The sequence below is a fragment of the Etheostoma cragini genome, chromosome 8, assembly GCF_013103735.1.
Source record: "Etheostoma cragini isolate CJK2018 chromosome 8, CSU_Ecrag_1.0, whole genome shotgun sequence".
Taxonomy (NCBI): Eukaryota; Metazoa; Chordata; class Actinopteri; order Perciformes; family Percidae; genus Etheostoma; species Etheostoma cragini.
In genome coordinates, this window is record NC_048414.1 from 22,018,608 (window position 1) to 22,031,877 (window position 13,270).

At 40.9% G+C, this 13,270-nt stretch overlaps 1 protein-coding gene across 1 annotated transcript in view; it reads left to right on the forward strand.

Annotated features, from left to right (window-relative positions):
- Positions 1 to 13,270, forward strand: part of hydin (HYDIN axonemal central pair apparatus protein) — a 103,075-nt gene that overhangs the window by 24,952 nt on the left and 64,853 nt on the right. The window contains exons 16-24 of the mRNA XM_034878117.1: positions 427 to 562; positions 4,012 to 4,176; positions 4,418 to 4,570; positions 6,938 to 7,176; positions 7,305 to 7,722; positions 8,434 to 8,577; positions 9,210 to 9,353; positions 10,649 to 10,741; positions 11,233 to 11,453. Coding sequence (XP_034734008.1) covers positions 427 to 562; positions 4,012 to 4,176; positions 4,418 to 4,570; positions 6,938 to 7,176; positions 7,305 to 7,722; positions 8,434 to 8,577; positions 9,210 to 9,353; positions 10,649 to 10,741; positions 11,233 to 11,453 — 1,713 coding nt within the window. The remainder of the gene's footprint in view (positions 1 to 426; positions 563 to 4,011; positions 4,177 to 4,417; positions 4,571 to 6,937; positions 7,177 to 7,304; positions 7,723 to 8,433; positions 8,578 to 9,209; positions 9,354 to 10,648; positions 10,742 to 11,232; positions 11,454 to 13,270) is intronic.

The following is a 13,270-nucleotide window of genomic DNA, read 5'->3' on the forward strand; positions in this document are numbered from 1 at the left end:
GCCATAAAACAGCAGAGGTTGCTTTTTACAAACTGTCCTACCACACTTTCTCTTAAAGTAAAGTGCCTTTTTTTCTGGACTTAACCTCTTCTGTGCTTCTGGTTGTCGCTGATGCTTGACAAGCTGAAAATGCGGTCCATTGAACTTCCATACAGGTATCGACAAATCGGTGGAGTATGTGTTAAATATTCAGAGCCTAATTTGCATAATAACACATTTGAATGTCACCTGCACCATCACTCAGAATAGGGCGGTGGCATTCTGAATTCCTTGCTGCAATCACCGTCATTGTAAAGTCATGAATAGGTTCTAATTAATACACTGCAGTTGGCCATGATTTGATACCGAATACTGTTGTGATGGATACACAAGCTTCAAATCTTTTCTTCTCCTCTCCTTTCTCTGTCTATTTATCTTTTTTAATAGGTGTGTTGTTCCTGATATTGTGGTGGAGACTCCAGGTTTGGACTTTCAAAGGTGTTTCCTAAATCACCGCTATGAACAGCAAGTGCGGCTGAACAACACCAGCACTCTGCCTGCCTGCTACGGCATGCTGGACCAGGTATTGTATATTATATATATGGCAGTGATGGCAGTGTACTTATTGAATAGTAAAATGAACAAGCACAAAACTGTCAAAGATTGCATGCATTTTTTTTTTTTGCCATCTGGGTATGGAACATACAACATAACATAACGTGACGGGGAAGGACCTGTGCATCAAGTCGAACAGCAGTTACCATACGTACATCGTGCATAAAGAAAATATAAAGATGCTGTTTGAAGATAGGGGGGGAAAAAAGGTTCTTGATTTAGGATTTAACATGACGAAAGGAGGATTAGAGTACCAAGTAATACAGCAGCTGAACACAAGCACATCACAAAATAAAATTATAAAGATACTGCACAAGGATAGGGAAAAGACATTTCTTATTAAAGAATTTTAACAATATTTTGACGATTTATATGAAATCAGGTCTTACAGATGACACATAGCTCAGCCCTTTTGACCAGTTCTCTTCAAAAATATCAGCTTGGTTCCGTAGTTTGAAAGTAAGTCTTTCCATAACAGATTATATCAACTTCACCCATTTATTGATGGTTTGTCTTTCTCCAGCCATTTTCTGGTCAAAGTCTTTTTGCACCCCACTAACAACACACTCAAAAGGTATTTGTCACGCTTTGTATATTCAAGACCATCCAGATTACACAGGTTTATGACTTTGAAATTTAGAACCATTTTCCTTTTAAAAACAGCCTCCAGAACCCCAAGAACCTCCCTCCAAAATGGGGCCACAGAGGGACAGATCCAAAAAATATGAAAATTATATGCCAAAGTATTCCCACAGGACCGCCAGCAGGCAGTCTGATTTGAGTAGTAGGCCTTTTGTGCCTGAGAAAGAAAGAATCAAGTCAAATTTTTCCAAGAGTAAATGGCTGCAACCTGGAGCGTCCAATGTCATCCGTCCTGTCTCATGCGGTCTCGTCTCATGCTGAGGTGTGTCCAACAGTAAATCCAGAGGGTCGAAAATGCGAAATCGCGAATAAGTTTCCAGATGGAGTCACGGGTAAATTTGTGACCACATTTTTTGCAATCAGTTGGAAAAACGTTAAAACTGTTAAAGTAACAATTTTGCCATACACATGGTTTGCTCATTTTTGAATGTAATGGTTGTGTTTGCAAGATAAATGCAGACTATCGTCTGGAATAAAATAAAACCTGCGTCAACTATCATGCTGATCATGCTGTTGAAATTATTTTATTAATTTGTATGATTGCCGTTACTGTAACTGTACTGTTACTGTAATAAGAAAAAACACCGAATATTAAAATGTTTTCTTTTAACTAAACATGTATATAAGATAAATGCAGACTATCATACTGATGAACAATAACACTTAAAATATATGTCCGTCTATAAAATGAATGCAGATTATAGGCAAACTAAAAAAATCCTTCTGCCATCCCCGAGTTTCTACTTTTCAAAATAAAAAGTTGCAGCTGTAGAAGGAATTTCTCTCCCGTCAGAGTTCAAGCTTTTGGTTTTTTCTTAAAAAAATGTCCCCCTTTCATACAATGCAACACAAAATACAATAGAACCGCTACAGGAAGTGGAAGAAAAATACAATCGCAATCTGGCCCAAGGCCGTGGCAGCAGAGATACGCAGTCGAATGCAGGACGGGTCCCAGGGACCCGAAGGCCGATGCCGCGGTTGTAGTTTTCTACTACCTGCCCCGGGTCCCAGAGACCCCCACAGCATTCTGCCCCGGGTCCCAGAGACCCAACAGCGTTCTGCCCAGAGTCTCTTAATTTATATCCTGAGTATGACCCATACTCATCTAAAATAGACATCAATGCTGGAAGAGATTCTGTTGGGTTCGAAAGGCTAACAAGCACGTCATCTGCAAACAGGGCCAGCTTTTGTTCACCTGCTGCCATACTGATACCTGTGATCTTGTTCATCAGCCTAATCCATTGTGCCAGTGGCTTAATAAAGATTGCAAATAGAATTGGACTCAGGGGCAGCCTTGTCTTGTTGATCTCTCTAAAACTCGCTTAAAATTGAATTTCTCCATAGCATTGAATAGAAATTTCCATAGGATTCCGTGCATTTTTAAAGGTCCCATATTACGCAGATTTTTCCGACTCTTTCTTGTATTTGGGTTTTTACTAGAACATGTCTACATCCTTCAATGTTCAAAAATATATATTATTTTTCTAATTCTGTCTATCTGTGTTCACTGTCTTTCTGAAACGCTCTGTTTTAGCCAAGCCCTAAGAAAGTGTGCCTTCTTTGAAGCCAATTGAACATTGTTGCCTAACAGTGGAATTGCATTTTCTAGAAAAGCAAGAGATGCGGACTGGTCAAAAAATACTTTGTCCCATTGACTTATATAGAGACAGATAGAGACTGTGTTGTATATTTTTGAGCGTCACAACCCCCGTGAAATTACAGAAAATAATCCTTTTGGTCCGATAACCTTTGTAAAGTCTAGAAAGCTGCACAATTAAATAATTTTATCCTTATTCAAGTTAGCGGAGTGCCAGCAGAGGTTTGTAGTTGGCCTGCTCTATGGGCCGCATAGTGCTGATGCAGTGTAGATCAACCGGTGTAATTTCTGGCTCCATAAAGTCATAAACTACTGAGCAACTATTATAGGAGTAAGGGGCGTAGCCTCCAACGCTGGATCCAGTTCTTACTATAAATCCATGGTTTTTGTGCCTGCCTTCTTAAGAACCTCTCCCGAAAAAGCAAAGTCTGCTTTGATTGGTCAGCGCTTCTGGGTCTTCCACATTTAGCTCTTGTCATCTCTGCACCGTCATTGCAGCCGTGGAACGACTGTAGCTGCGCTTTTCTACTCTTAACAATTACTCAAAGTGCTTTACACACTACAGCACCATTCACGCACACATTCATACACAGGTGGCAGAGTCTTCCATGCCTGCCACCTGCTCAAGAGACTTACTGATTGTACGAACCGATAGGGAGCAATTCGGGGTTGGTGTCTTCCCCAAGGACACTTCCACATTAATGTATTTCATGAAATAACAGAAAGTCAGGGATACAGCTAGCCTGGCTGTGTCCAAAGGTAACAAAGTCAGCTTTTCAACCCCCCCTAAAGATAACTAATACGTTATATCTTTATGTGGTTCTTTTACTAAAGGCACAGGAACTTTCAACAAAATCAACTTGATTGGACTTATATTAACTTTTGCTGAACTCTGAAATGGATTTTTAGCTTGGAACTTAGACTGTATATTTTGACCCCCCGAAGCAGGGACTTTCTGAAGTGTTAAGCTAAGCTAACCGTCTCCTTGCTCCAGTCTCATATTTACTGGACAGACAGAGTGGTATCGAGCTTCTCATCCAGCTCTCCACAAGGAATCCAATAAAATTACTTCCCAAAATGTTGAACTATTGCTTTAAGGAATCCAATCTTTTTGTACAACTGATTTTTGGACTTAATGTTTGAAAAAAAGTAATTTCTGTCTGTGTCACCTTTTTCAGGAATATGAGGAGAGTCTGCCACTGCTTTTTGGCAGTTTCAAACCCAGAGGATTGATTCTTCCTCACAGTTCAGAAGAGCTTCCTGTGTTTCTGCTGGCTAAGGCCGTTGGAAGGCAACAGCGCACTCTATGCATTGCTGTGTTTGGCAGCTTCCAGCCACCCCTGGTCAGTGGAAGTCTGTGTGTGTGTGTGTTTGTGTGTGTTTGCGTGTGCGTGTGTGTGTGTTTGTGTGTGTATGTGTGTGTGTAATTCTTTGAGCGTTAATATCGGTGTTGTTACTGGTTAAATACTCTGCATAAGGGAGTCATTTTGAGTATTTTATCTGAATTCAGGCACATACATACAGGTGTCTTTCTCTAAATTACTCTGTAAAATGTGTTTTCTAATCTGTCTTTTTCTGTTCCAGGAGGTGGTCTTGTCATGTATTGGGCAAGGACCAATTGTTCATGTTCAGAGCCCACAGCTGGACTTTGGCACAATCCCGGTTCTGACGGACATAACTAGAACGCTGCACCTGTCAAACCAGTCACCTATTCCAGCCCACTTTACTGCTTGCATGGTACGAACACACCAACACAGACACAGCCGAGTCCATATACTTTATTAACGCTATTAGATAGGAATGCACATGCTAATTATAGATAAATGAATAAAACACGTTTGATACATTCAAATTTACAAGCCCTGAGATCTAGTGGTAAGATGTTACAAGGAGCATACAGAAATTAAATGCTTTGGTAGTGGATTTGATACATACCAGTCGAGCCATCTGCCCATTAATAATTATGTATGTAATTAATGAGTAAATAGTTCTAATGCTTTGTTGTCTCTTGCAATAATTAGTTGCCAGCTCAATGGTAGTCCTACCCCTGGAGAATAAGTGATTTTCCTTTAGAGTGTGCTCTCCTTCCAGTCAGAACCAGTCAGACTCTGACAGAAGCTATGACTCAATACGTCCTAAGCAGGTATAGATACAACCCTGCATTCACACTAATTCAAACACACACAGGCAACCCTGGTGTAACTGCAGTTGTGTGACCCTGTCTTCTCCTCTACGGCAGTGTTGAGGATAGGAGTTTCCCCCTGCACTCTCAAGCATCAATCGATGCAGATTCTCCTTAAATTACATTGCATCTCGCTCAATAGGCTGACAGCGAGCCACACAAGTAGACCCGATGAGTGATGATTGTAGGGACAGTGTGGAAGGTATCCACACGTGCTCATCTAAGTGACCATCTGAGAGAAATGAACCACAACTCCATCCCTAATAAAACAAGGATTTTATTGATTATTTTATACAGTGTCAAAGATATCTATACAACCAGACTGTGTAATGTGAAACATAGTGTCCAGTGTTTCCCCTAGGTTGACTGTTTAAGTCTGGCAGATGGGATACCACTGCTCCAAATTCTGTTCTCAACGTAACACCTTATAAGTTTAGTGCTGGATTTATGTGGGTTCATGTGCTCTTGATAGCTGTAAAGCATACAGCACTGATTTGGATTCAAAGCCCTTCTGACTGCATTCAAAAGCAATCCATGCAAATCAAGAAATGGAGTACAGCAGGTTTGATGTGATTATTGAGATTCCAGTCGTCTTGCTCCTTCCTCGTGAGGGTCAACCCGTTGCTCTTTCTCTTTCTAACTCTACCCACCCCCTTTACTCTGATCACCCTTGTATCGACCCACACCAAGTCAGCTTCCAGTGGCTCTTTTACCCAATAAAACAAATGCTGAGAAAGTGATCTATAACTCCTACAGTGTCACTCTCTGGTCAAGTGTTGCCTGCTTGTGTGAGGCATCTTTCTTCCAATGTCTCTTTTTCTGCAAGACTTTTCTGTAAGGAAGTAGCTTTCAACAGAGACATAAAACTAAATCTTCATAAAGCCTATCATTTCTCCAGGATTGTTGTTAGTGGAGTCTCTGCTTCAGTGATAACACAAATATCAATTGCAGTATTTGACAAAGGACATAAATTCTTTTCAATTGATGATCAATCTACCGTGTTGTCCTAAGCTTCACTGCATCTTTAGGAAACCCGTTCTCAAAAGCCCAATTAAAAGTTTATGTTCCAGCCATTCATCAACAGAGTTGCTGTACAGAACATTGATTGTGATCCCTACGACTGCTTGGTGTGTATCTCTATATTATATATATATATATATATATATATATATATATATATATATATATATATATATATATATATATATATATATATATATATAGATAGATAGATAGATAGATAGATAATATTTACTGTGTGTATATATATATACACACATATATATATATATATATATACACAATATATAGTCTACACAGTCACAGTGCAGTGAGCACTGTGAAGGGCTTTGTTTGAGGACTGGAAACGAACATTAGATTTGCAGCGCGTCTGTTTTCTCATTGCATTCGACTTTATTGAAATCAATGCAATCAAACCATCCACAGAGCTGGGAAGTAGAATGAATATTGAGTTTGTCTTGCGGAAATCTCTTTTTTATGCTGACTTCAAAGAGAGCTTAGATGTGAGAAAAATAACATTTTCAAACAATGTGTTAAGGCTTTTAAAACATGTTATCATAGGATACACTCATCTTAACTTGTTATGTATATCATACTCTACCCATTATCATAATTATAGTAGGGAGATATTTCTTCTTATGTCAGGCAAGGAAAATTGATGTTATTATGCGGCTATACAATATACACATCTATCATTACAGGTTCAACTGTAGAATAGGCCTCAATTGAGTGAAGGATTATTTTCAATCAACACATTTCCGTCATGTAACTAGCCGCCGTAACGTTTACTGTTCAACTCTCTCCTCTCTATGCAAAGGCGGGTACCCTTTTGTAGCAAACACTTTACCTCATCTGATTTAGATGGTAAAGGAACTCTTTTATTTGTGTTTCTGTTTCCTCAGCGCAATGGAAAGTCCTTTGGGCGAGTTGAGCCCAGTGAGGGGGAAGTGCCACCAGAAAGCCAGCTCGAGCTGAGAATAGTGGCACACCTGGAGGACACGCTTCACTTCCAACCCATGCTGGAAATATCCATCCAGGACAGTCAAACACACACTGTCCCTCTGTTTGCCACAGGCACTGGCACCACAATTGTCAGTGACAAGCCTTTTGCTCCCAACCTTGACTTAGGCACATACTTCAGGTAGAATAAAAGATGTCACTCATTAATCAAATTGGACTTTCTATTGATATGGGGATTTAGAACTGAAAATGTAGTAGTTAATAGACAACCTGCCTTAATTCCTCCCTGTCCTCGGTATGTCCTATCAGCCCTGGGTCATGCCAGTACCGCTTCAAGCTGACCAACCGTGGGAAGCGAATGCAGCTGCTTCACTGGCGGACTGATGACTTCCTGCTCTCCACAAAAACTCAAAAGGGAGGAAATTTGTCCAGCCAAACCAACCTGCCCCCCATCTCAGCTCAAATGAATAAGGATATTCCGGGCCATGGTGACATGGTGCTGACGGGATCTTCAGACTCATCAAAAACTCGAAAGGGGGGAAACTTACCTGGCCGAACAGTCTTGCCGTCCATTTCGGCTCCCAAGAAGAGGGATAATCCGGGCCGTGGATCTTTGCTCTCCTCCAGTAGAGAGAAGCCGGTGTTCAGCCTCACACCTTCTCGTGTGGAGCTTTTGCCAGGCCGCTCCGTTGACATGGTGCTGATGGGATCTTCAGACTGCCCCAAGGTGAGACAGTTTGCTTTCAAGCCCAAAAGGGAATAAACTCAAGCTATGAATTTTATAAGCACTGTAAATGCAGTTTTGTAGTCAAGACCAACTAAACCAAGACCAAGTCATCATTTAGACCAGAATGCATTGAGAACGAGACAAGACCAAGACTTTGAGGGGTTGAGACCAAGTCTAGACCCAGACCAAACCAGAGTCCCACACTGCATTACATGATAGAATGCGGAAAATGCTAACCATATGCACTACTTAAATTAATCTGAAAGATCCACATTCCGAATAAAAAACATCAACAGAAAACTAATTAAGATTCTTCTTCATTCATCATTTGGCTGCATCCCCCAGACAGCTAGAGCTTATTCTCCTGTCTCCCACATTCACTTTCTTTGGAGTGAGTGTTAAGGGGGCGGGGAGAGGGGTTAGCAGTAACACATTTCAATCTAGAAATGAGTCAAGTCATTGGTTGCATTTGAAGCAGAACGTTTTACATCTAATCACAGTAATTATGACATAAATCAGACAATGCTCAGGCAATGCAGTGATACCTCTGCAGTTGTGGTATTGACCGAGTCCTTTTTATCTGAGACCGAGACGAGACCAAGACCTTCAAAAGGTACTACATCACTGAGTCAATGTGTGTGTCCATTTTCTTAGATGCATGTTGTAGTACATAAGGGGCATACACACTTCATATGTTCTTGTCTTCCCCAGGTTGTACGAGAACGTCTGGTGTGCCGTGGCATTGTGGGTCGCCAGGGTTGTAATGAGCTCATCATGTCTGTAGATGTTACCTGTCGCTTTGTGGCCCCTATGCTCAGCATTTCCTCCAAGCAGCTGAAATTCTACACAGAGAAGGTAATGCAAATATATATTTTCTATTGAAAACTTTACTCAAATAAGATTCACTCAATAGCCACAGTTACTGATTTTCCTGATCCTGAGGCGTTGGACTTTACTGATAAGTCCAACGCCTTTTGGGGATGACATGGCAGGAACGCAAATAATTTTAAGCGTTGGTGCATAACCTTTTTATGATAATGAATGTCATGTTACAATGTTACATTCAAGCCTTTGCCAAATAAACTGATACAAAGCTAATTAAGACTATCAGCTTTACAAAACTTTCTCTGTATTTCTCAGAATGGCTTTGTTAAGAAAGGGTGTTGAGTGAAGATAAGTCCATCATGTTTTTTCAATCCTCCGTGTCCTCCTTGGCCACTAGCAACTGTGTGGAGGAGGGGTGGAGGTGGGGGTGGTACGCGATCGCTTGAGGCTTGTGTCATATGGAGGTGCGGGCAGTTGTGTTGTCATTACTTAGAATTCCTCATAGGGGAGACAGAAACTACGCACAGTAGCTTTAAAGGACTGTCTGGGAATTTGAGTAACCCTGTAAAGTTTGATCGGATCCGAACAAAAAATTCATTTAAGATTGCTGTTCCTCAAACATGTATTTATATTGTTGAATAAATTATGTATATGTCTTACAGGTCCCAGGAGAGAGTCTTAAGCCCCTATATGAGAAGCTGATCTTCGAGAATTTGTCATCTCTGCCTCTATCCATGGAGCTCTCGCTTGTAGAGCCGTTCTCTCTATGTGAGGCCTCGGGAGCCCATAGTCCAGTAACCACTATGGTACACATCTCTCCTTTTTAGTCATCACCTCATTATTATTTATCTGTTTAAAATTTCAAGTTCCAGGCAGAATAAACCTGCTGATTTTCTTCTTCTTCTTCTTCTTCTCCTCCTCCTCCTCCTCCACCAACACAGTGTTGTTAGTAAAAGTATCTAACTAAGGATATTAATATTAAATATTGTTAATATTTAGATCACATATTATGACTTTAAGAATAAAAACTAAAACTCTGATTTCTTACCAAAAATTAGGCAAACGGAAAAGTAACCGTAAGAATCACTGTATGAAAAACCTTACCATATTGTTATGGGACAGAAAGAGGACCCAAACGCAGAGTAGTAGAACCACAACAAGGGATTTATTGTCCACACACAGGAGAAGAACGGGGGAGTTCCAACAGAATATCACAAAAAGGCACGTAGGAAGATCAAAACTCCAAACATTGAAACCAGGGGACACTCATGGGGAATCTGCTGGCCCACCAACGGAAACACAAGGGCTGGGTAGGCTGGGTAGGCTGGGTAGGCAGACAGGACGGCAGGCAGCTAACTTTGCAAACTAGACGTCATGAAGCACAGGACAAAACGATCTGTCACAAGACTAAGGAAACATAGAGGTTAAGTACAAGAGGTAACGAGGTAATGGGGAACAGGTGAGACGTCAGGTGAATCACATTAGGGCGGGGCTGGACAATCAGACAGGCAAACGTAAAGCTAGACAAGACAAGACAGGAAGCTGACTATCAAGAACAGGAAGCAGAACAAACAGACAGGGAAATATAAGACAGGATCTACAATACCAGACTGGGGAGAAAACCTAGACAAAAACCCCAAACCACAACACATATACTAAAGTCAGGCAAATATTGATTTTAATATTGTGCATCGAAACAGCCTCAATGTATAGTGAGCATGTGAACTTTTCTGAACATTCCAACCAGCAACAATTGCTAATTTAGTATTTCAGCTCTTAAATCATTTTTCAGAATAAATGTTGTTTCTTGTATAGCTGAGACTTAATTTGCATTGAGGGACTATCACTTCAATCCATCGTTATCACTTTGTTGAGTGTAGTGGGATGTAGTGCTAATGATTGTGCTAAATTATATCCAGAGAAAGTGGACATTATTTCAATTTTCCTTCAAGCGTGCAAGACCAGATTCACAAAAAATGAAAAACGTTGTAGAATGCCTTTATTAGTTTAGTATTTAACAATCTGTAATCTAAAATTTTGCAAAGTCAGAGTGATTCCTTCAATACCTGTATTTATATTAATTATTGTCTCTCTTTTCCAGGCCATGGTTGTAGGTGAGGGGAGGCAGGTGAAGTTGTGGGTGTGCTTTAATCCAACTTACTGTCAAGATCGGGTGTCACGAGTCATGGATGAGGTAACTGATACATTTTGTTAGTTAAAATGTCATAAATGATGCTTTGCTTTTTCATCTGGGGTTATATCGTGACCTTTTTAGTACACTATGGCTTAGCCAATATGGCAGTGGTTCCTAACATGAGTTTTAGGACCTGCATAGGGTTTGCAAGATAATTAAAGGGATAATTAAAGAGAAAGACATGTTATACAAAATTATGTTAATATTACCTGTCAAATTTAGAAATAAGGTAGAGATCATAACCTCCTCAGTTACTCTCCTTGAGTTTTCTACCTTTTTTGTACAGGTTGTAAATCCCTCTGAGGCAAATATGTGATTTGCAATATTGTAATAGGCTAAAATAAAATTGAATAGATGTATTTTATGTACAAATTTAAGGTACTTGTACTTTACTTTACTGTTTACATACTTCCACCATTGAAATGTTTTACCTGAAATATCAACTGTTTTCGAGAAATACATTTCCTTCCTTGACATTTTTTTTTCTTTAGTTACTTAAGGTACAATACCCAGGACACCCACAGCAAGAGATGGTGGAGCTGCACGCTGAGGTCCACTTCCCTAACCTCCACTTCTCCTCCAGCTTAGTGGACTTTGGCTGTGTGCTCAACTGCACAAGGACTCGTAGAACAATCTCCATCACCAACTGCTCCCCCCTTCCCGTGTCCTACCACTGGGCTTTCCTGGATGACCAGGAACACTGTACCATCAGGTATATTTACACCAAGAAGTAACCACACAGTCATATCAGTTTAAAACATTTGTATTTATGTTTATAGACACTGCATACAAGAGGACACTGTAAAGGGTAGTAAGTACTGCTCAGTGGCATTCTGTATAACTACATACAGTATTAGTATAGCATACTAATACACTCCCCTGGGTGCACAGTACATAGTGGACCCTGGGAAAACCCTGCTCTGCATTTTCCCCTGAGAAGATACTATATGCACACCATATGGACAAGTTAGCTTTCTCTACAACTTCAGTTATGGTGCGGATGGCTCCCTCTCTTCGCAGCTCCAACTCCCAGCACAGTAAGATCTTTGCAAATTGAGCACCCAGCATTGACTCCCCAGCATCCTACCTTGGCTCACAGCGGGTCTGCCAGCCTCGGCTCCGACACTGCTTCACCAGCTCTTGGTATTTGGCAACTTTGGCAACTCCCACAAGATCACTGCTTGGTTGAGTCTAACAAGTCTGGGCAGAGTGAAGTGTGTGTGATGTGATCAGGAAACCTTAGTTGTTTCTCAAGATCCACTCTCAACTGCCAGTCTGGGACTGCAGACATGTGGCAGAGTGTTGTCTGTGAAAAGGAATAGGGCTTCTCTCCAGCTTTGAGAAATGGGATATTTTTTTTCCTGGGGTGGTGTTTACTGGACTCTGGCTGTGGTGACTGCTTCTGCAACTGCCTTTAGTACCTGGTCATGGCGCAAGCGATAGCGTCCATTGGCCAGGGCTTTGGGTCAGCTGCCGAGGAGATGTTGTAGTGATCCTCTCCCAGTGCACAGGGCAGGCGGGTGTTTCACTCTTGCCCTACAGTGGTGTGAAAAAGTGTTTGCCCCCTTCCTCATTTCCCTTTTCCTTTGCATGTTTGTCACACTTAAGTGTTTCGGAACATCAAACCAATTTAAACAATAGTCAAGGACAGCACAAGTAAACACAAAATGCAATTTGTAAATGAAGGTGTTTATTATTAAAGGTGAAAAAAAATCCAAACCATCATGGCCCTGTGTGAAAAAGTGATTTTCACACAGCATCTCAATGCCAGCCGCAGTTACTGTGGGTCCCTAGAATCTTGATTTTTCATGGCTTCTCTTGTTTGTGTTACCACAAATTGTTCTGAGAGGCCACAAAAGGGCAGCTGAACCGTGTTTGTAGACCCATATAGAGCCGCACTGCGTTGGCTCCTCGGAAATCCTATCCACTTTCGCAGATAATACTGATCTTCTTCTCCAGAGCTACCACAGTTAACATTGGTACGTCATAGAGTAGCAAAGGCAACAAAACCCTGGGTAGAATGATGTTCTGGTAAACTCAAGATTTGAAGTGACTAGGCAACCCAGACTTGTCCACTTTGGCAACCCATGCTTCAAGGGTACTGCTGGTTTTGTGGATGGTAGCTGCGTGTTTCCCCAGGCTTTTGACTGGATGTTCTGTAAGAATGTAGCAAGGGAGACTAAGGAAGTAAAGTACGTGGTGATACTTTGTTTTAATAAACTTCTGTATATGGAACATACAGCCTTTTTATTGTTACTTTCATTGGTTGTAAGAACTAAGGGAAACTAAGGCACCCTTGCTAAGACCTGCTGTAATGTTACTCCTTTTCTTGCTTTAGAACAAAACTATGTTTTGAACTGTAGTATCCTGAATAGACTAGATTCAGTGACAGGAACAGAATGGATCTCCGCCATATATTTAAACTGTCTCTTGGGATGAGTTAGTACAGTGGCTATACATTTAACCCTCTGAATTGAAAGCCAAATCCATTATACATTCTCTGGAGAAAACACATCTACTGATTGTGTA